Source organism: Ovis canadensis, chromosome 4, assembly GCF_042477335.2.
Source record: "Ovis canadensis isolate MfBH-ARS-UI-01 breed Bighorn chromosome 4, ARS-UI_OviCan_v2, whole genome shotgun sequence".
Taxonomy (NCBI): domain Eukaryota; kingdom Metazoa; phylum Chordata; class Mammalia; order Artiodactyla; family Bovidae; genus Ovis; species Ovis canadensis.
Window position 1 is genome coordinate 79553075 of NC_091248.1, and position 21930 is coordinate 79575004.

The following is a 21930-nucleotide window of genomic DNA, read 5'->3' on the forward strand; positions in this document are numbered from 1 at the left end:
TCCTGTTGTATCCAAGATGTACTCCATGTCCACCTACTCCTCTGCCGTCTTGTCCTCTCCTCTATTTCTTTAAAGAAGGAATTTCCTTCCACATGAGAGTCTGCTGCTGCTGCTAAATTGCTTCAGTCGTGTCCGATTCTGTGCGACCCCATAGATGGCAGCCCACCAGGCTCCCCTGTCCCTGGGATTCTCCAGGCAAGAACACTGGAGTGGGTTTCCATTTCCTTCTCCAATGCATGAAAGTGAAAAGTGAAAGTGTAGTCACTCAGTCGTGTCTGACTCTTAGCGATCCCATGGACTGTAGCCTACCAGGCTCCTCCGTCCATGGGATCTTCCAGGCAAGAGAACTGGAGTGGGGTGCCATTGCCTTCTGCAACATGAGAATCTAGGATCCTTATTTTCCATCAGTTTACAGGACCAAGCATCTGGAGTGCCCTTGGTCCCAACTAAGAGAAATCATCATAACAACACATGTTCTGATTCATATCCTATTTCCTTTAGCCATTTGTCCATGAAAACTCTTGTGACCCATTTACTTAATATATTTGTATGTATCAAGATGCAGAGCATCAACAGTAAGTAAATGCTATGGTTTAGCAAGAAGAGGCATGAAATATGTGCTTTTTCAAAACATTTTACGCATTATTTTCTCAAGTTGTGTGATAACCCAAATGTCTTAACCCTCTACTACAATTTCCTGTCAAAGGAAAACAACAAAAAGTTGGTAAATGAAAGAGAGAATTTCAACATTATTTTTAGATGCTTATTATTTTTATGCATCTAGATAAGATACCCTAATTAGATCCTGAAAGGTTTTGTTACTTACAATTTTTCATTGATAAACTTCAGTGCCAGTTTCTAATTTATTTTAGAAACCTTGCTATAGGTTGACCCAAGAATAAGAGTTTTGTGAGTGAAGTGATGCCAAAACCTAGTATAATTTTTTTGGATGGATCTGGGGGGAAACTACTAACCAATCCATTGTATGCGAGTTGCAAGTGGTCAAATGGGGTGAAATTTTTAAAAAATCTCTTTGTTCCTTTTTATTGAGGATGATACACTTGAAAGCATGGGAGTATAACACCTGTGACATCCTCATGGCTCTAGCATAGATGAGTCACAGTGAATCAGAACAGTTAGCTCTTTTGGTTATAAGCATCCATTTCAAACCAATGTGTTTTTAATATAGTTTTAGGTTCAGTGAATGTGCTTTTTAAGGAGGATATATAATAGATATCCTCATGATGGATTATAAAGGAACAGTGACATTAAACTATTATTTACTCCTATAAGTTTTGTGTTATTGAAATTCACATGTTGTAGTATCAAACAGCAACTGAATTTGTGTGTGTATATATACATATATACAATATACATATATGTGGATTGTGTATACGTATATAGTATGTGAGTATATGTGTGTTTGTCTATATGTATAATACAGTGGTAATTGGCACATTTACAGTAATTAAATTGTGTTATAGTAGAGAAAACTTCTCAAGTCAATTCATGCTTTTCAGATAGCCTTTTAGATTCCAGTCTCTTACCAAATAACTACATAGTAGAAATGTCACATAAAAGTATATTATGTACTCTCTGTTAATGATGAAATTAATCTTTTTAAGCAACTTTTCCCTAGCAATTATTGGTATATAAGCTTTCGTTGTTTCACTCTATCTTCTAGACATTTTGTTACACCCTTAATGTACCATTGAATTTTTCAAGGAACCTGGTTTGACAGAGAAGATTACAATTTTGGAACTACTGGGGAAATGTGATTTGTCTTTTTTTTTTCTTTTATTGATGTTCAAGTTTAAAAATAACTTTTTAGTATTCATGAAATAAATATTTATCCTTTTTCCCCCTAGAAAAATTGTATTCTGTCAGATTCTTTGCAAGTGATTGGAGAAACACAAGCAATAATACATTTGTCAAAAGAAAGTCTATTAATATTATAAATTAAAAAAAAATAAACAGCTGCTTTTGAAATATGTGCCAAAGCCAGGAGCTAGCTATGTCTCCATAGTTAATGCCATTTTTTTTTCTAGACACCCACAAGCTAGAAGAGGTGTTAAAAATGCAACGTCAAGCAAGTATCAAAGCTTTCTCTTTGTGTTTATTCTTAGTGTTTTACACCAAAGGGCAGCCTGATCTCCAAGTGATGATAACTGTATTTCATAAGTATTAGTTATCTACCATATGTGCTATTTTTATTCTATAGCCTCAAGCCACAGTGAAAACATGAGAATAAATGTTTGTTTGCTTTTTTCCTTTCATTCATTTTGAATCTTTCTTTTTCCTGAACTACTAAAATAGGGAAAAACATGAAAAGTAGTCAGAATATTTCAGGCCTAAAATCCCAGCCTCATTTAACTTTCTCTGAAGGACTTCCTTATTCTCTGGTTTCTTGTTGGCTTCAAAAATAGAAGATTCAAAAGCTGATCAGAAACAAAACTTGGGTGCAGACAACTCTGCCATTCCCTGACCCAGAGGAGTGATATGAGCTGTTGATGCCTGCCTTTACTTACCTCTCAATGGGAGTCAGGTCCGGGAGCACTTGGTGAGCTTAGTATTTGGTTTCCTTTAGTGTTGAAGTACTAGGTTCTTAATACAGAGAAGAATGGCAGTAAAATACCTTGGACAATATGGGACAGAAGAACAAGAGACAGTTATTCACGTAGTTTAAGTTTGGAAAGAACCATGCTATATAAAGGAAGAAAGAAAACGGCAAAGTAAAAGGATAAAAGTTAACATGATCATTATTCTCAGTGATAGCACAGATGCCAAGGATCAAAAGAAAAGGCAAAGAAAAGTCACAAAGGTTGAACTTAAGAACTATCCTTTGTACTTACTCTGTATATTTGGATCAAACAGGTAAATTTTAGGAAATGAGGAAATGATGCCTCAGGTAAGGTTTCAGGAAATTATATTCCTATAAATTTACTTTATCATCTGTTTATTCTCTCCATCCATCATCCATCCATTCATCTACCCATCTTAGGAGAGCTATAGCCTTGGTATTATATGCAGTAAAATTAATTTAGAATAATTCATTAGAATTATTTAGAATAATCATATCCTCTATCATGTGGGGCAAGGAGAAAGCATCCATGTATACTTCAGGGTTTTGGTGGTAACCATTTAAAATAGCTGTCTTGGGACTTTCCTGGAAGTCCAGTGGTTGAGACTTTGCATGTCCAATGTAGGGGGCTTGGGTTTGATCACTGGTCAGGGAACTAGGATCCCATCGCCAACAACAAAAAAAAGAATAAAATAGCTGTCTTGCATTTACGACCTGGAAGATTGAAAACAATGCCTGTCTCTAAGCAATGTTAGTTTGTTTTCAGTATTTCCTCATTATTAAGAAACAAAACAAAACCAGGACCTGCTTATAAGCACCTCAGAAATTCTACTAGATATTTTAAATTGGGTTTAGTTTTACCACATTTATTCTTCTGCAGGTTTTTTTTTCTTTCTCTATTTAGCCTTTTACAGATCTTTCTATTGCTTATGGTATCACTTTGTTATTTTTGTAGAAAGTTGACTCCATGGAGAGGCAGCTCTAAAAGGATTCCTGGGACTTGAAAATCTGGTTTAATTCCAGCTCTGTGCTTAGCCAAGTCAGCTTGCTTTTGAGCTTGGGTGATAGTTGAATCAGGCAATAAAAAAATCAAGCTCCAAAAAATGAAAAACAAAAGTATTTACAGATGTTTTTAAAACCTAGTGCCAGATTCTATGAGGCCTGCCTTGTAGATATTCAGCTTGTGATCTAGGAATAAACAATATGACTGCTAAACACATATCTGGAGTCAAATCAGATCTGAACTTCAAGCCTCTTAAAACAGTTATCTTTAAACCAAATGATTTTCTGTAGCATCTCTACTTACCTCTAGGAGCAGCCTGGGAAGGGAGGAATAAGGCCACATTGTTGTAAATTTCCATCTTCTATTTCTTTAAATGAAGTTGCTGAAACATTCTTTACTGTTCATTCCCCTGGAGTAAATACCTTTCTATGGATTCATAGAACCACACACTTCAGGCTTCAGAATCCGCATGGCTGCGTCACTATGAAATGTGAGAAGTTTTGTCTAGGGGCAGTTAAGGAGATGGCACTTAGATATTTTCTTGAACTTTCCCAAATCAAGTGAAGATATTTTCCATTTCAGTTCATCAATCGCTGTTAAAAAGATGAATGAGTTTAACTACTTTTTGTGGCCTCCAAAAAGCCAACATCAATTTACAATCAATGGAATTCAAAGCAGCTATAACAAAAATAGTCATGTAAATCAGATCAATACAGAGTGATTAATCACACTCTGGCTTTAGGTTCTAATTTTTATATACTTTGTAGTTTTACCCAGTTTTAGTTTTAAATGCTTATGCAGTTTCAGTTTACATTGAAAACAAATACACAAAACTGAAACACAACAAAGCAAGTCTGTGACATTTGAAGCTCAGGAGAGAAGGAGTACAGTGAGGAGATTTACAAGCCATGTCAAAGCTGCTTGGAAAGCAGGTGCTGTTTCTCTGGGAGCTTAGTCCCACAGAGCGTCATGTACAGTAGGCTATTTCTTCATAGGGAGTACACATTTTTGACATATCATAATTTGCTATTGAATATATTATAAAATCAGTATACTTATGATTTCCTTTTTATTTCACACTTTGAAAGTCAGGATTAGAAAAGGGTTGGAAAGAGATTTCCTACTCATCATTACACCTTTGTCTGTCCCATCCACCTCATACTTAACTCTCTGCCTTTCAATGAAACAACAATAATTGGTGAGTATATGCTGTGTGTCAGGCATTGTACTACATTCAAGAGGGGTTATACTCTATAGCACAGGGAACTCTACCCAAAACTCTGTAATGACCTATAGGGGGAAAGAATCTAAGAAAAAATAGTGAATATAGGTATATGTATAACTCACTGTTCTGTGCAACAGAAAGTAATACAGAGTTATAAATCAACTATACTCCAATAAAACTTTTTTTTAAAAGAGTAGTTATAAAGATAAATAAGGTATTTTCCTTACCCTCAAGGAGTCTACAGTCTGGGATGGAACATCTTCCTACAGATAGACACTGTAGGGTGAGTGCCCTCAGTTCAGTTCAGTTCAGTCGCTCAGTCATGTCCAACTCTTTGCGACTCCATGAATCGCAGCACTCCAGGCCTCCCTGTCCATCACCAACTCCCAGAGTGTACCCAAACTCATGTCCGTCGAGTTGGTGATGCCATCCAGCCATCTCATCCTCTGTTGTCCCCTTCTCCTCCTGCCCCTAATCCCTCCCAGCATCAGGGTCTTTTCCAATGAGGTGGCCAAAGTATTGGAATTTCAGCTTTAGCATCAGTCCTTCCAATGAACACCCAGGACTGATCTCCTTTAGAATGGACTGGTTGGATCTCCGTGCAGTCCAAGGGACTCTCAAGAGTCTTCTCCAACACCACAGTTCAAAAGCATTAATTCTTTGGGGCTCAGCTTTCTTCACAATCCAACACTCACATCCATACATGACCACTGGAAAAACCATAGTCTTGACTAGACAGACCTTAGTTGACAAAGTAATGTCTCTGTTTTTTAATATGCTATCTAGGTTGGTCATAACTTTCCTTCCAAGGAGTAAGCGTCTTTTAATTTAATGGCTACGATCACAGTGACTGCAGTGATTTTGGAGCCCCCCAAAATAAAGTCTGATGCTGTTTCCACTGTTTCCCCATCTATTTCCCATGAAGTGATGGGACCAGATGCCGTGATCTTCATTTTCTGAATGTTGAGCTTTAGGCCAAGTTTTTCACTCTCCTCTTTCACTTTCATCAACAGGCTTTTTAGTTCCTCTTCACTTTCTGCCATAAGGCTGGTGTCATCTGCATATCTGAGGTTATTGATCTTTCTCCTGGCAATCTTGATTCCAGCTTTGCTTCTTCCAGCCCAGTGTTTCTCATGAAGTACTCTGCATATAAGTTAGATAAGCAGGGTGACAATATACAGCCTTGACATACTCCTTTTCCTATTTGGAACCAGTCTGTTGTTCCATGTCCAGTTCTAACTGTTGTCCTGACCTGCATATAGGTTTCTCAACAGGCAAGTCAGGTGGTCTGGTATTCCCATCTCTTGAAGAATTTTCCATAGTTTATTGTGATCCACACAGTCAAGGGCTTTGGCATAGTCAATAAAACAGAAACAGATGTTTTTCTGGAACTCTCCTGCTTTTTTGATGATCCAGCGGATGTTGGCAATTTGATCTCTGGTTCCTCTGCCTTTTCTAAAACCAGCTTGAACATCTGGGAGTTCACGGTTCACATATTGCTGAAGCCTGGCTTGGAGAATTTTGAGCATCACTTTACTAGCGTGTGAGATGAGTGCAATTGTGTGGTAGTTTGAGCATTCTTTGGCATTGTCTTTCTTTAGGATTGGAATGAAAACTGCCCTTTTTCAGTCCTGTGGCTACTGCTGAGTTTTCCAGATTTGTTGGCAGATTGAATGCAGCACTTTGGCAGCATCATCTTTCAGGATTTGAAATAGCTCAACAGGAATTCCATCATCTCCACTAGCTTTGCCCTAAGAGATTCTTATTTAGAGAGAACATGAGTTTGGAAAGTCTGGGGACAGTCACGCAGGTCACAGACCCAGCCACAGAGTTTTCTGCCTCTTTTTCTTTTACTGTTGGTTGTATTTAGTGACAGTGAACAAGGCACAGCTTAAACATACAAGCCACCTTTATTTACCCCTTTTTGCTACTCCTTGACCAACTCTTTTCCTAATCCCTTGGCCAGAAGGCTGAGGAGGGGAGGGTAGAGATTCATAGCCAGCCACTCGGCATATCATTTGGAAGCAGTGATTACCAAGGGAGGAAGACCTCCTCTCAAGGGCTTTTGGGTTCTACTGACACCCTGGATGGACCTCTTCCATCTCTGAGATGTACCACTCAGGACAGCGGGCCTCTACAAACCCAGACTGCATGACGCAGAAAGTGCATCACTTTTGTATTTTGGCTAACTGGAGGTTACTGGGTGTAACAGTGATCCATATCAGCTATCTCTAGCTTCTTTCCAACCAATCAGTCATTTAGCAAAATGTTAAACCTAACCTTGTATTGTCACAACAAAATTGAGTTTTATATGTGAGGGCCTGGGGCCATCTCTTGAGGTGATTGGAACCATAATAACCATCTAAAAATAAAAGGAGTCTCATTACGTATGACCCCAGACTGATAATGACAAGGCCAAAGCGTTAAGGAGTGAGTCCTATCTTACCGTTCCCCCTTGGCCCAAACTTCATAGAAATGATCAGAAACATTGGAAAATTTCTAATCCTTGATTTCCGCTTTTGTTTCATCTCTTTCTGTCACTGGCAAGTTCCCATAAGGCAATTGGCAACTTCTCTCACTGGTCCTGCTAGAATCAGAGTGAAGTGGTTGGCCAGAAGTTTTTCTCTTTATTATTTCTCCCAAGTGCGTGAAGGTTCTAATGGAGAGTAAACACACACAGGACCAGAATGCGGAAAGAGGAACCACAGGAGGCCTGGATCAATGGCCCCTGAAAAATTTGAGAATTGACCGTAATTACAATAGATCAGAAAGCGCTCTCCTGTCTCCAGACTAGTTTGTACCTAATTTCAACTCAGTCTTGTTTAGGAGAGTATCTTTGTCTTTAAAGTTAAAAGGGAAATTTTCTTGTCCTTCAATGACTCCTAACATTTCTAGAGATGATGATGTTATCCTCTTAAAGTCTCCTGTCCCTCTGGAACATTGCACAGGAGAGAGCCCTCTCTCACTGTGAGGCATGCTGATTTACAGAGCACACAACACTTAGGGGAAGCAACCATAATAATATTTGTTTGCTTGCTTTATAGAAATCTTGTCCAAGTCCACTGAGGGTTGCATGTTATAGAGTAGACCAGGTGAAAAAAAATCCAATATTGTTTGTTTCCATTAATGTGTCCTGTTAAAATCTTTGTCTTGTTCCACTACCTCACTCTAGGTCCAGTAGAGAATTCAGGTGATTTATCCATTTGCTAAATAATTTCAGTTGGAACTTATCTTACTTTGAATCTTTTAGGGAAGCATTTGTTAAGCATATGCTGTATGAGGCATTGCACTACATGTAAGAAGAGTTATAAAGATAAAAAAGATATTTTCCCTGCCTTCAGGGAGTCTCTAGTCAGGTGTGAAACATCTTCCTGCAGATAGCTATGGATCCTGATAGAGGAACATAGCTTTATGGAAATGACTGGGATTAGGTGAATCTGATTTCTTTCAATCTCGCCCACGCTGGAGGCAAATTAACCAGATCTGGCAGTCATTCTGATTGCAAAATAAGATGTCTTAATATCCATATTGCATGAACCAAATATTTGATGCTCAAGTATTATTAAAGACTTTCAAAGTAACCAGTGTTTAAAATTCTCCACTAAGATTTCTCCTTTATGAATAGAACAGTTGTGTTGCAAAGGACATATCAATGACGAGTGTTGAAATGTGTAATTGATCTCCCCTTTTTCGTCCCTCAGATTTTCTTCTCAGACCTGAAGGGTGGAGAAGGGCGGGGGGGGGGGAAAGGCAGCATTGACACTTTTCTTTTTCTTTTTCTTTTTTTCAGATTCAGAAGAGTAAAACACACCTCATAGACAATAAGAGAGGCTGCCAATGTCTTGCATCATTTTAGCTGAGCTTCTTCATTCTCTTCTCCTTCCACAAAGACCCATATACGGGGAAGTTGTACAACTTTCAGAAACAAGTCCCCCCGCACTTGGCCTTCTCTCATGCCATCTCCTTCTAGGAGATGACTTCCTGGGAGCCGGTTTGAGGTCTTAGAACTCTGGGGGAACACCCCTTCCCCTGCACAGTCCAAGCAAACAACACAATTCTGATTTTTGTACACATAGAAACATGAAGGGACTTCCTCGAAATTCTTTGCTAATGCCCTGGCTTTCAAGGCGCCTGTCTGGCCTGGTGGGAGTGGACATCCTGGAAATGCTGAGAGAGGCCTGAGAAAGCCACACACACAGGAATTGCCACTGTATTTCTTTATATATTGTTATTTTTGCACTGGTTACTGATGGTGGATGTAGCCAAGCTGGCCTTCATCACAGAGAAAACTATAATTTCATTCTCTGGTTGCTCATTTTCTGAGTCAGAGGCATCCTTTTTTCTCATTTCCTTTCAGACTTAGAAATTGTTCTCATGCTTTTCTTTCCATTTGTGTAATTTGAAATTCTTTTTGTTTTATAAAAAAGGAGATTTTCTTTATTTGATGCTTAATTTACATGTGTATTCATTAATATAAACCTGAATGTTTCAGCTCATGACCATGTTGTTCAGGTAGTAAACCCAGTGTTTTCACTGGGTATCATAACTATGTGGTTACTGAAATTTTTACCACGGGCTGGTTCTCTTCTTTTGGATATCTGTGGTTTGATTTCATCACTCTTCTTTCTATTCAGGGAAGCACTAAGGGAATTAGTATCAGGGAGATATGTTCAATAATTTTTTTTTTCATTCTAGTGAGCCTTTAGAAATATAAGATAGGAGATGATTAATAGCACAAATCAAAAATAAGGATAGTAGATGTGGCCCTGAAAGAGAATAAAGACACAGCCCCCTGAAACCAAGTCACGCATGAGATCCAGTGGAGTGCAAATCAAGTAATTTTGTGGATTTAAATGGTGTGATGTGGATGAAACCGATCCCTACAGTGTGGTTGTAGTTCACAAAGGAATCTCTGAGGCCTTCCTAAGGAGAAATCACATGAATATGCTGGTGATAGAGGAGGATCAGAGAGAGGAACAGAGAGAACTAGATGATAGCCTTAAGTATATTCCTCTTTGCAAATTTAATTTCCACATTAAAAAAGCACAAAGACACGCAAAAGAATCCTCTCAATATGAAGGCAAAATGCTGGTATTCAGACAGAAAGAAAGAGACTGCATATATAGTCTACAAGGCCTTTTGTCTCACTGAAATATTCCCCAACAGAAAGGTTTGGAGAACCCTGTGGTACAGAATACAGTGGTGTACAGATATTCGAGCAGGGTTCTTAGGTCAGACTTACATTTTGCTTGGTAAGAACACAGGTTTTTCTGTTGCTCCTCCTCTTTTCCTAACAGTGACCACAGTAAATCAAGTGATTACACATTCAAATCAGAAGCCTGGCCGGTCAGGTAAATGAGTGAAACAAGCCATAATATCAGAGTGATTGTGATAAATGGCAGTCAGTCAGGGGCCTCGGTATCAGAGAGGCAGTGGGGGCTGTGAGGAATGGGGAGGGTGTGCGCTGCCCCACTGGGGCAGTGGCTGGCAGCTGAGAGATTAAGTAGGAATAAGGGGCCAAGATATCTAAGATTTTCTATAAACCCTCTCCAAATTTTTTTAGTATTGGCAACTAATTCAGAAATGTATAAACACTGTGCTAGCCAAAGAAAACATGCCTATGAACTCCAGTGCATGGGACATTGATTTGCAAACTGCTGTTTGAGGTGGTTTTAGACAGGCATGAAATACAACCAGTGCATGCCAGTTCTTGACCTTGGAACTTGAACCTCTGACCTCATTTCAATTCTGTATTTTTCTACATACAGCTTTGCAGCCAGTCAAAATACAATGCCTACAGCTTCCCTTTTATACTCTAACACACAAGACTAAACAATATTTGAAAATGAAATAGGAATATAGCCATTTTTTTCTAGCACCAATAAAGGCAAAAATGTTTTTCATTTGCTTTAAGTCATTAATTTAGCTGGAAAAAAGCGGGAAGAGAATTTTATTCAAGATATCACTCTGCTTGGAACTCTCAGTGTGATAAAAAAAGTTAGCTCCATGTAACTCTTATTTTTAAATCCTTGAACAGTGTTTTGAAGGGACGTTGAGTAAAAAAGCAAAATTATCTGTTTTTATAATTTAAAAATGTGTTACTATGGTATAAATTGATACTGGAGCTGGTAAGCCAACAGTGTTGCCTGTATCACCAGTATTTCCAGAGTTCTAGCTTACTGTCTGTGGTCTTTTCCCTTCTTTTGACACAGACAGCTTCCTCCAAGTTGAGCAGCAATGTGGGATGCACATTTCTCCATTGCATGGATTATGACATCTTACTCTGTTGTCACATAAAAAGCAAAGACTTACACACCTGAGTTCACAATTAATTGGTATGTGGGGAGAGTACTAGGGACATTCCAACCAGAGACAAACCACCAGTTCTATGTGCTCCTAGGTGGAAAGTGACATGTAGCCACTGAGTTAGCCCCTGAAGTTTGGGTCCCCATGTCACCAAATAGCTTTACAGCCATATTTTGCTGATGTGGTACGTTTTGGTGCCATAATGACCCATACATAGGCAGGACTTTGTTCCAGCTTTTATTCACACCAACCTTTCTAAAGCCCTAGTTGCTTATGGCAGCAGGCAAGAGATTCATTTCTAACCCATTAAATTCAAGTGGATTTTCTTCCTTTGTCCATTTCATTCCTGGAGCTTTGAAAAACCATTAAAGCTTTCGGACAGGTTCACATTAAGGACCTGATATGCTTAAACAATAAAATGATATCAAGAGCCAAAAAACAATGCAGTGCAGTGATTCATTCCATTTTCAGAGTTAAAACCATTACATTATATTCTCCACCTGAAATGATGCCTCTAGTAAGTATGAAAAATAAAAAGTAGAGAGCAACATTATCACAGAATGTGAGGCAGAGAGCAGGTAAAACTATGGAGACCAATCCATATTTTAGGTGTAAGCATATTGGTTTTTTAATATCACTTCTGTCATGGATCACTTTTCTTTAGATAGATAAATAGGAAGAATATGTAATATATTTTCTTCTATTCTTAACTTCTAAGCAGAGACTTTCATGATAGAAATGATTTCATAACATTCCCCATGGAGTAAAGAGGAAAAGAAAAGAAAAAAAAGCCCTAAATCTTCTCTCATAAGGAGAGAAGATTCTGAGTTTAAAACCTATGTATGTAGTAGTATCTTCCCAAAAAAGGGGGTTTCAGGGAGTAAACTTCATTCTGATTCCACGATCCCCACACATCCCGACAGGAGTTGCAGCACTTGCCCAGCGCAGTGCCTGGCACACAGGCAGCCTTCAGGAAACACGTGCCGAACTGTCCAGCTGAATTCCACTAGCTACCTGTGAGTGCGAACAAAGTTCACATTTGCCTGAAAATTCATTCAGCGTTTTCTAGATGTCAGGCACATTGCTAAAGGCTTATCTTCTTACCCTAGTGACACAACTTCTTATAAGGGACTGGGAATTCAAAGTAGTCCAGGGAAAATTATCAGAGCCAAATTTATGGAAAAAAAAAAAACCCAACAACTAAAACTTCTTTATGGTCTTTGGGTTTAAGAAAAGCAAACAAATGAAAAATCTAAAAGCAAGCCAAAACAGGATTATATGAAAATGCTCTTCCAAAAGGGATAATAACACCATTACCAGTGGGTTTATTTATAATCCAAGTTGTAACATTTGAAATACAAAATAGGCTTTCTTGAAGTGAGTAGAAGGTTGTATATGTGCAATGTGGGGAATCAGTGCTCTGCCAATATTATGGTCGCCATAGTACTGAGGCACAGCCAAATTGGATGTTAAATAATGTTGCAATAATGATATTATATTGGATCCTCTGTATGAATAGTAGAAAGCAATATTTGTAATTCATTGACAGTGATCCACAATTAAGCAGCCCACTCCAGTATTCTTGCCTGGAATAATCCCATGGACCGTGGAGCCTGGTAGGCTACTGTCCATGAGGTCGCAAAGAGTCGGACACGACTGAGCGACTTCACTTCACTTTATCATTTAAGAAAATGAACTTAATGAAAAAATTGTAATGAACAGCACTGTATTTGTATAAAATATCCCCCCGAGAACCAAAACACACACTACCCGCCAAGACCAGATTTCACTTGTTAAGGTTTTCCTCGCATCAAGAGTGCTGGTGGGCACAGAGATGACAGTAGAGTTAGAATTGGTAAACAAGCCTCTAGAACCTTAGACAGGGTGTATCTAATAAGTGAATTTGGGTTCAGGGAGGTTTAGAAAAATGAGAAGAATTCCTCTGCATGTTTCTATTGGACATCTGCAAAAGACTTGGTGCTCTTCTAGGAAACCTACAACAAATAAAAATTGTCTCATCAAAAAAGATAGCTTGTTCACATTGAACAATTTCAGTCTGGGTGCAGTGGGAAACCCAGACTGGAAGATTCATGAACGTCAGTTTAAACATTAATTCCTGATTATTTTAATTAATGCTCCTCCACCTCATCCATTTTTTTTTTTCTTTAAAACATTGGCAGACATATTTGAAATGAGTTGACATTTATTCTGGCTTCTGTTCTCAAGCAGAAGACAGTGGCTGACTTAACTTGAACCCAGCCTAGGTAGATATCCACTGAACCAGGAGAAGCAGGGGGTGGAGTGTGGGCCCTTCCCTTCACTCAGGGTCTCTGTTGCAGAGATCTCACAGTCTCGGAATAAAATGCTGGCTGCGGTAAGCCAGTCAGTGCCATTTTGGAGGCAGTCAGCTCTGGTCAGCTTCAGTCATGTTTCCTGAACCACACCTGTGGATCTTCATGGGAGCTGGCTTCTGAACTGACAGAAACCCATTGGCTATGGAGTAACTTTTAAATAGATTGCCCTGGAGGCATATTCTTTGCTTCTCTGTGGTGATCTATCTTGAAGTAGGTATTTGTGTGCTACTGTCCTTGTCTTTGAATGGGTATATGTGTGATGGTACAGAATATAGTCATATACCATTATACACAGATTTATGGTAAAAAAAAAAATCTACAGTCATAGGTATTGTCCAGTAACTGATTCTAGAGATAGAACTGTACACGTTTTCCTTTCTTTTTTCTTGCTTTGATAATATTTTTATACAATTTTATATGCTGTAACAATTTTTAAAAAATAATTCCTGTTTTCATTTGTAGAGCTCAATTAGGTTTTTATCAACTCTGGTGCCCACTGTACAGCCAGATTCCTCCCTGTATCTTTTTCATACCCTTTCTTTCACCTTTCCCTTATTTTCTTCTCTTATTTTTCTACCTTTTGCAAATTCCTTCTTTTGCCTCTGCCCAGGCAAGCCATTCTGCTTGCAGCATCTTTTTAGCACATAGAAACACAAAATAAGGAAAAAACAAGATGATCTTGTTCCATTGTAATCCACATGAGGACATATTGTGGGCCAGGGATGAGGTTAGGGCAGATGGGGAAGAAGGAATAGTTTAGGGAAAGGAAGCAGGAAAAAGGAAATCCTCATCGGAGATCAATTACCCAAAGCAAGGTGACTCACTTTGAGCTAATATAAAGTGGCTCAGCGATAAAGAATCCTACAGTGCAGGAAACACAAGTTCCACCTCTGCGTCAGGAAGATTCCCCTGGAGAAGGGAATAGCAACCCACTCCAGCAATCTTGCCTGGAAAATCCCATGGACAGAGGAGCCTGGCAGGTTACAGTCCATGGGGTCGTGAAAGAGTCAGACACGACTGAGCGACTAAACAAGGCAACTTTTACCATCTCCCCTCAGTCTAGGGCACAATTTTTGTGCGGAGTTTTTCTCCTTAGGATGTTATGTCCTCACCATGGGTCTGTAGACCTTGTTTTCATTAAGGCACTGACCATGTATGAATGGATAACTCAGCTCATCTCATCAGTCTGAGATTTTGCTACTGTTTGGCTGGATTTGGGGGGAGTTGTCTGGATTAAAATCAGGAATGTTTAATAAGACTCAAAAGAAGGAGGCAAGCAGAATCAAAATCTTGAACCTCAATCCAAATCATGCTGAAAAAGTAGTTCTTTGTAGGAATAAGGAAGGCATTTCTGGATATATTCTGAGAAAGTTCTTCCAAAAGTGAGGATGATGAAATGGACTTCGTGTTTTATGGCAATGATAGAATGTACTTCTGTGATATGAAATATGTTTATAGCAGATAAAATGCAGGTTGAAATTTGCAAGAGAATGACCATCCATTCTAAAGAGTGTTTTGTTCCTCATGATGCTCATTTGTACTAAAAGAAACTATTGAAATGCCATAGCATTACATCTCTAAATGCAAAAGTAAGTCACAAGGATTCATGTAAAACAGAATATGCTAAACTGCTCTCAATAAATTATGTGTTTATTGTAAATCTTTATTGCACAGATGAAGGCTGACAGTCCCTCAATGTATAATTTTCCCCCAGCATCTAGTGATGAATAAGTACTTGTATGTTCTGATTACCAAATAAAAACAATGAGTTAACCTCTCTATTGGAATTTGAAAAATGCAAAGGCTGTTTATCTTCATTTTAATATTTTTCACTGCTGTCCATGTTCTGTCCCAGACATGAGACTGTCCAGACTCACTCAGCCATCTGTCTCTTTTGTATTCCTCCAAATGCCACGCAGTACCTGGGTACCAAGAGCTTTTGCCTGCACACTGAAGATATACACAGTGTATCACGTCTCGTATAATCTTTTTTGAGAAATGAGTGGATGGACTATCAGAAGCTCCTTGGAGGCATAAGAAATGTCAGTTTTCCAGGAACTAGACTGGCTTTCATATGTTTGATTTTCTTCTGGGTACCATGATATGGTTTTACACTCCTACAATGCTAGTTTTCGAACTCTATAAACAGTTTTTTTTTCCTTCTCCTTCACTTTAAAAGACTACCTGACAATATTTTCTTGCTCTCTAGCAGCAAACATAAGGAGTCTGACTAGTGAATAGTCATTACTCCTATTTGTGAGCATATATACATGAATGGTATCCAGCCTGTCTCCTAAGAGGCACCCCTTAGTGGTGATGGTCATATTAGACAATTACTGCACCCTTGTCTGGTCCACCTCTGTATATTGTTCCTGCAGTAACTCCACTGGGTTATTATTCTGACTAAAGAGGCTGTGGTGTTCCTCCCAAGCAGATGTGTTCGTCATGCATTAAAACACATTTCTTTTTTATTTCTTTTTTTCTGAAAGCAAAAAAAAAATTATGTTGAAAAATATAGAGAAGTATAATAAAATCACTGTAATACCCATGTAACAATTATTGTCAGTTCTTTACTCTATTTCCTTATGGTCTTTTGCTATATGTGTTTACACAGTTGAGACCATACAGTGTATTTTATTTAATTTTGTATTGATGTATTCACTTAACATTGGATTGTAAGCATTATCCCATTTTTAAAAAACTCTTTATTAATGTAATTTCAGTTGCAATGTAAGTTTTCATTTTGTGGCTGTAGCATAGTGTACTTAACTACCTCTCTGTTGTTGGACAAAGTTACATGCTTTTATTTTCTGCAGTTGTAAATAACAACAACAGGGCTCTTTGTACTTAGAGCTTTGTCACATTTCTGAATATCTCCATTGGAAAAATTTTTAGAATACTGGGTCACTGGGTCCTTTATTTCAGACTGCTTATTCTATGCCCAATCCCAAGTCATAGTTAAATATTAAAACAGCTACATCAAGATAGCATATGATATTTGAATAGCTCTTATGTTTCTGATCATTGTTCTTTGTGATGAACAGAGATCAAGTCCCCAAAAAGCAAACATGGTATTCATGGTGGTTGTATTGTAGAGGAGAAATGTTATCAGACATTCTGACTATGCTGTTCTAATTTATCCACTGTTGGAAAACAATTGTTAGGAAAGTACAGGAGGTGAGTTTGGGGCCCTCCAAACTTTTAGAGATTCCACAGGCCTAAGCAGAATGTGGACTTCTCTTGAGGCCATTTTGTCAAGGCTGCAGAGAAGATGACCATTCATTCTGGCTTGTTGATCTCTGCCACCCCCCACCCCCAAATGGAACATGGAGAGAATGTTGGTAGATGTTCTCAGCAATGGCTATCAGAGGTTGAATGTATCCTAAAGGCAGACACTGTGATATGCTAAAAGAAAGAGAGTGGGCTGACAGACACTTTTCCTACTTTAATCCCCCAACACTCACCTCTTCTTGGGACCCCTTGTGTTGTAGCAGCATTGTTACATGACAAATGATGATGCTGGGTCCCAGGGGCTCTTACATCACCCTTTCCCAGCAGGTTTGGACCTGGTTGTGCTAATCCTACTTTGCAGAAGGGAAATTATTTGTTTGAAGTCAGGCTGCCAATCATTGGATTGAGTGCTAGTCTCACATCCTGAGTCTTAGGTGTGTTTCTTTGCCCCTAGACAGGCCGCCTCAGTTGTCACTTCCATCACTGTCCTCTTCTCCAGACTCCTGATGAATTGGATTCATTGCCCTTTAACTAAACCAACCAAGGACATTAATTTGAAATATCTGATAGCTATTTGTTTGTCAAAAGATACTTCCAGTCACACAGGCTGCAGTGATGACATTTCTGCCCCGAGCTGACTGATTGGGCTGTTCACTTCTGGAACATTCACATGCTGTTGGTAAAGGACAGTGTAATGTATGACCTTAAAGTGCTTCTCTTGCTCAGAGGACATGTTAGCTGCGTTACTTGCCTGCACACACACACACGCACACACACGCACACACATTTTCTTTTGAATATAAGCTAATGACAAACACTCCATTGCATGTCACAGTTTGCTAAGTACTTTCACTTGGTCCTCACAGTTATGTCCCAAAATCAATGGTTTAAGATTTTTATAGATGACAAAAATGGAAATTAACCCATTGTCAGGACTGACGTAGTTATTTGTGTTTTTATGTTCCTTACCTCATTTATAAAAGATTTCAGAATTCTAAAATCACATAAATTTTACCATTTTTTAAAAAATGAAGAATGCAGAATAAAACCAGAGGCAGGAAGTCGAGCTTGTGTAGAGAGAGCTAACCAGGGAAAGAACATTAGTAGACAGTCATGCAGGCTGAACAGGCCTCCCCAGGTCCCAGCATTAGGCCGTAAATTGGATCTGAGTTTCCTGGAAACCGAAATGAAAATGAAAAGAAACCATTTAAAAGATTCATATCATCCATTAAGACAAAGCACACCCATTGCTTAGTAGAAAGTGCCTCCCCCGACGGCTGAAAGAAATGTCTTCAGAGGTGTTCACTGGGGTGCTGCTTCTCACTCAAGGCTGTGGAACAGACTCCCCAGCACCCCCCCAGCGATCATTGAAATATCATTCCTGGTGGGAGGGCCCAGGGATCAGCATATTTTCTGTGAAACTCCCAGCCCATCCTAATCTTGAGCCAGCTTTGAAAGCACCCACAGAGTGAATTCTGAGTCACTTGCTGAGCAGCACCCCAGGTAGATGTCTGCAATAAATCCCAGAGCGACGTCTATGCATCTGCCAGCTTGGAAGGTTGGTGGACAGTTTGGAAGCTGATCCGGAAGTGGGTGGGTCTTCCAGCTCCGTTTCTGATGTTTCCCCTGGGAATGGGAGCAAGGGAGGGGTGGAGGGTTTTAGTAAGTGAAACATAAGTGAGTGAGTAGTAAGTGAATATTATTCCCACAAATGGAACTTGGCGTAAAGCAATAGGTAATTTGGGGGCTTCTGGGTGGAAAATAATTTCAGGGACACAATCTGAATTAACAGGGAGCCTATGGGAGACTGACTCAGAGCCTAACCACCCCCAGTGGTCCGTGGGGCTGCCTGATGGTCCGGAGAAATCACCAACAGGTTTATTTTACACGTCTCTGCCTGCCACCTGTTTACGATTCATGATTAGGAGAGGTGTGCATGGTTTCTCCCCTTTCCTGATATACTGGGCATTTCATCAGGCATGCATAGAAAACAGCAGCATTGCTAGAGGGCTCGCAGCTCTGCTTTTCCACTGAGCACGGCCCCAGAGTTTCCTGTCTCATTCACTGTGTGCAAAGGAGACATCAAGAGAATGAACAACTGCCCCAAGAAAACGCCATCCAGCTTCAGACTTTGGGAGTATCTAATAGGTGATTTTGTAATTGTGCCAAGCATTTCTATGAAATAACCTGGCAATAGCAAATGTGTCTATAATTAACACCATTGAAAGCTTGTCATTATTCAGCCAGCTTTGCTGGCTCTTAAGTGCTCATTTACGTCACAGCACGTTTGACCTGTCAGCCTCATGAGCGTATCTGTGGAAATCAGAGTGCCAAGTTCTCCAGCAGTTAGAGGAAAAGAAGGGAATTTCTGTCATACAAGGTTTCCCAAGCCTCCCTAAACATCAGAATCAGCTGAACCACTTGTGACACATTCAGGCTCCTCCAGAAATGCTGACTCAGTAGTGCTTGGCCAGGCCAGGGACTCTGGGTTTATTTCTCCTTTTTGTTGAAATAATGATCCCGGGTTGTTCTTTTGCCTTTTCGTATTGTGACACTTGGAGGGCACAAAGAAAACCTTGTGTGCACCAGGACTGAGGGAAGAGAGCAGTGACCCCTCTAAGAGGCTGAGCCAGACCTGCCTCTGAGTGTCTGAGGGTCTCCTGCAGAGGCATGAGTCAGCAGCAGTCTCCTGCATGGACAGAGGCTCTAGCAACAACAGTCCTGGGAAGTGCAGGGTGTGGCTTAAGTCCTCTTGAAGGGGGTCGCCATTAGCCCCACTCTAGTCATCAGGCAGGTGACTGACAAACTGGAGAAGTGTTATACCAAAGAAGTTCTCACACTGCTCTGAAAGTTCTAGGCTCCACAGCAGACTTCCCAACCTGGGGATCCAGCAAGGGACTGAATATCCCTAGGGAATCTGACTTTAAAGGTCAGCAGGATTTGATTACAGAACTTCCACAGGCCTGGGGAAGCAGAGACTCTTGAAAGGTACAAAGAAAACCTTGCGTGCACCTGGACCCAGGAGAAAGGAGCAGTGACCCCACAAGAAACTGAGCCAGACTTGCCTGTGTATGCTTGGGAGTCTGGCAGAGGTGTGGAACGATACTGGATCCATAGTGGCCTGCTGTGGGGTCAGGGGCATTGACTACAACAGGCCTGGGAGGACTGGGAGGCCTGGTGTTTTTGCATAAGTTCTTTTAAAGGAGGTCACCATTACCACCATTACCCCTCAGTTCAGTTCAGTCACTCAGTTGTGTCTGACTCTTTGCACCCCATGAATTGCAGCATGCCAGGCCTCCCTGTCCATCACCAACTCCCGGAGTTCACCCAAACTCAAGTCCATCAAGTCGATAATGCCATCCAGCCATCTCATCCTCTGTCGTCCCCTTCTCCTCCCTCTCCCAATCCCTCCCAGCATCTAGGTCTTTTCCAATGAGTCAGCTCTTCACATCAGGTGGCCAAAGTATTGGAATTTCAGCTTTAGCATCAGTCCTTCCAGTGAACATCCAGGACTGATCTCCTTTAGGATGGACTGGTTGGATCTCCGTGCAGTCCAAGGGACTCTCAGGAGTCTTCTCCAACACAGTTCAAAAGCATCAGTTCTTCAGTGCTCAGCTTTCTTCACATTCCAACTCTCACATCCATACATGACCAATGGAAAAACTATAGTCTTGACCAGACGGACATTTGTTGGCAAAGTAACGTCTCTGCTTTTTAATATGCTATCTAGGTGGTCATAACTTTCCTTCCAAGGAGTAAGCATCTTTTAATTTCATGGCTACAGTCACCATCTGCAGTGATTTTCGAGCCCCTCAAAATAAAGTCTGACACTGTTTCTACTGTTTCCCCATCTATTTCCCATAAAGTGATGGGACTGGATGCCATGATCTTCATTTTCTGAATGTTGAGCTTTAAGCCAACTTTTTCACTCTCCTCTTTCACATTCATCAAGAGGCTTTTGAGTTCCTCTTCACTTTCTGCCATAAGGGTGGTGTCATCTGCATATCTGAGGTTATTGATATTTCTCCTGGCAATCTTAATTCCAGCTTGTGCTTCTTCCAGCCCAGCGTTTCTCATGATGTACTCTGCATAGAAGTTAAATAAGCAGGGTGACAATATACAGCCTTGACGTACTCCTTTTCCTATTTGGAACCAGTCTGTTGTTCCATGTCCAGTTCTAACTGTTGCTTCCTGACCTGCATACAGATTTCTCAACAGGCAAGTCAGGTGGTCTGGTATTCCCATCTCTTGAAGAATTTTCCACAGTTTTTTGTGATCCACACAGTCAAAGGCTTTGGCATAGTCAATAAAGAAGAAATAGATGTTTTTCTAGAACTCTCTTGCTTTTTCCGTGATCCAGTAGATGTTGGCAATTTGATCTCTGGTTCCTCTGCCTTTTCTAAAACCAGCTTGAACATCTGGGAGTTCACGGTTCACATATTGCTGAAGCCTGGCTTGGAGAATTTTGAGCATTACTTTACTAGCGTGTGAGATGAGTGCAATTGTGTGGTAGTTTGAGCATTCTTTGGCATTGCCTTTCCTTGGGATTGGAATGAAAACTGCCCTTTTCCAGTCCTGTGGCCACTGCTGAGTTTTCCAAATTTGCTGGCATATTGAGTGCAGCACTTTCACAGCATCATCTTTCAGGATTTGAAACAGCTCAATAGAAATTCCATCACCTCCACTAGCTTTGTTCATAGTGATGCTTTCTAAGGCCCACTTGACTTCACATTTCAGGATGTCTGGCTCTAGATGAGTGATCACACCATCATGATTATCTGGGTCATGAAGATCTTTTTTGTACAGTTCTTCTGTGTATTCTTGCCACTTCCTCTTAATATCTTTCACTTCTGTTAGGTCCATACCATTTCTGTCCTTTATCGAGCCCACCTTTGCATGAAATGTTCCCTTGGTATCTCGAATTTTCTTGAAGAGATCTCTAGTCTTTCCCATTTTGTTGTTTTCCTCTATTTCTTTGCATTGATCGCTGAGGAAGGCTTTCTTATCTCTTCTTGCTATTCTTTGGTGAACTCTGCATTCAGATGCTTGTATCTTTCCTTTTCTCCTTTGCTTTTTGCTTCTCTTCTTTTCACAGCTATTTGTAAGGCCTCCCCAGACAGCCATTTTGCTTTTTTGCATTTCTTTTCCATGGGGATGGTCTTGATCCCTGTCTCCTGTACAATGTCATGAACCTCATTCCATAGTTCATCAGGCACTCTATCTATCAGAT

General features: G+C 40.0%; 1 protein-coding gene across 14 annotated transcripts in view; it reads left to right on the forward strand.

Annotated features, from left to right (window-relative positions):
* The window catches only part of PDE1C (phosphodiesterase 1C), a 541038-nt gene that overhangs the window by 492992 nt on the left and 26116 nt on the right, over positions 1 to 21930 (forward strand). For 3 of the 14 annotated variants that reach the window (XM_069588074.1, XM_069588080.1, XM_069588085.1), the window contains one exon: positions 8600 to 11905. The exons of the other annotated variants lie outside the window; for them this stretch is intronic. In XM_069588074.1, coding sequence (XP_069444175.1) covers positions 8600 to 8613 — 14 coding nt within the window. In that variant the 3' untranslated portion in view covers positions 8614 to 11905. Of the gene's footprint in view, positions 1 to 8599; positions 11906 to 21930 lie in introns of those variants that run through there. 14 annotated transcript variants of the gene reach the window in all.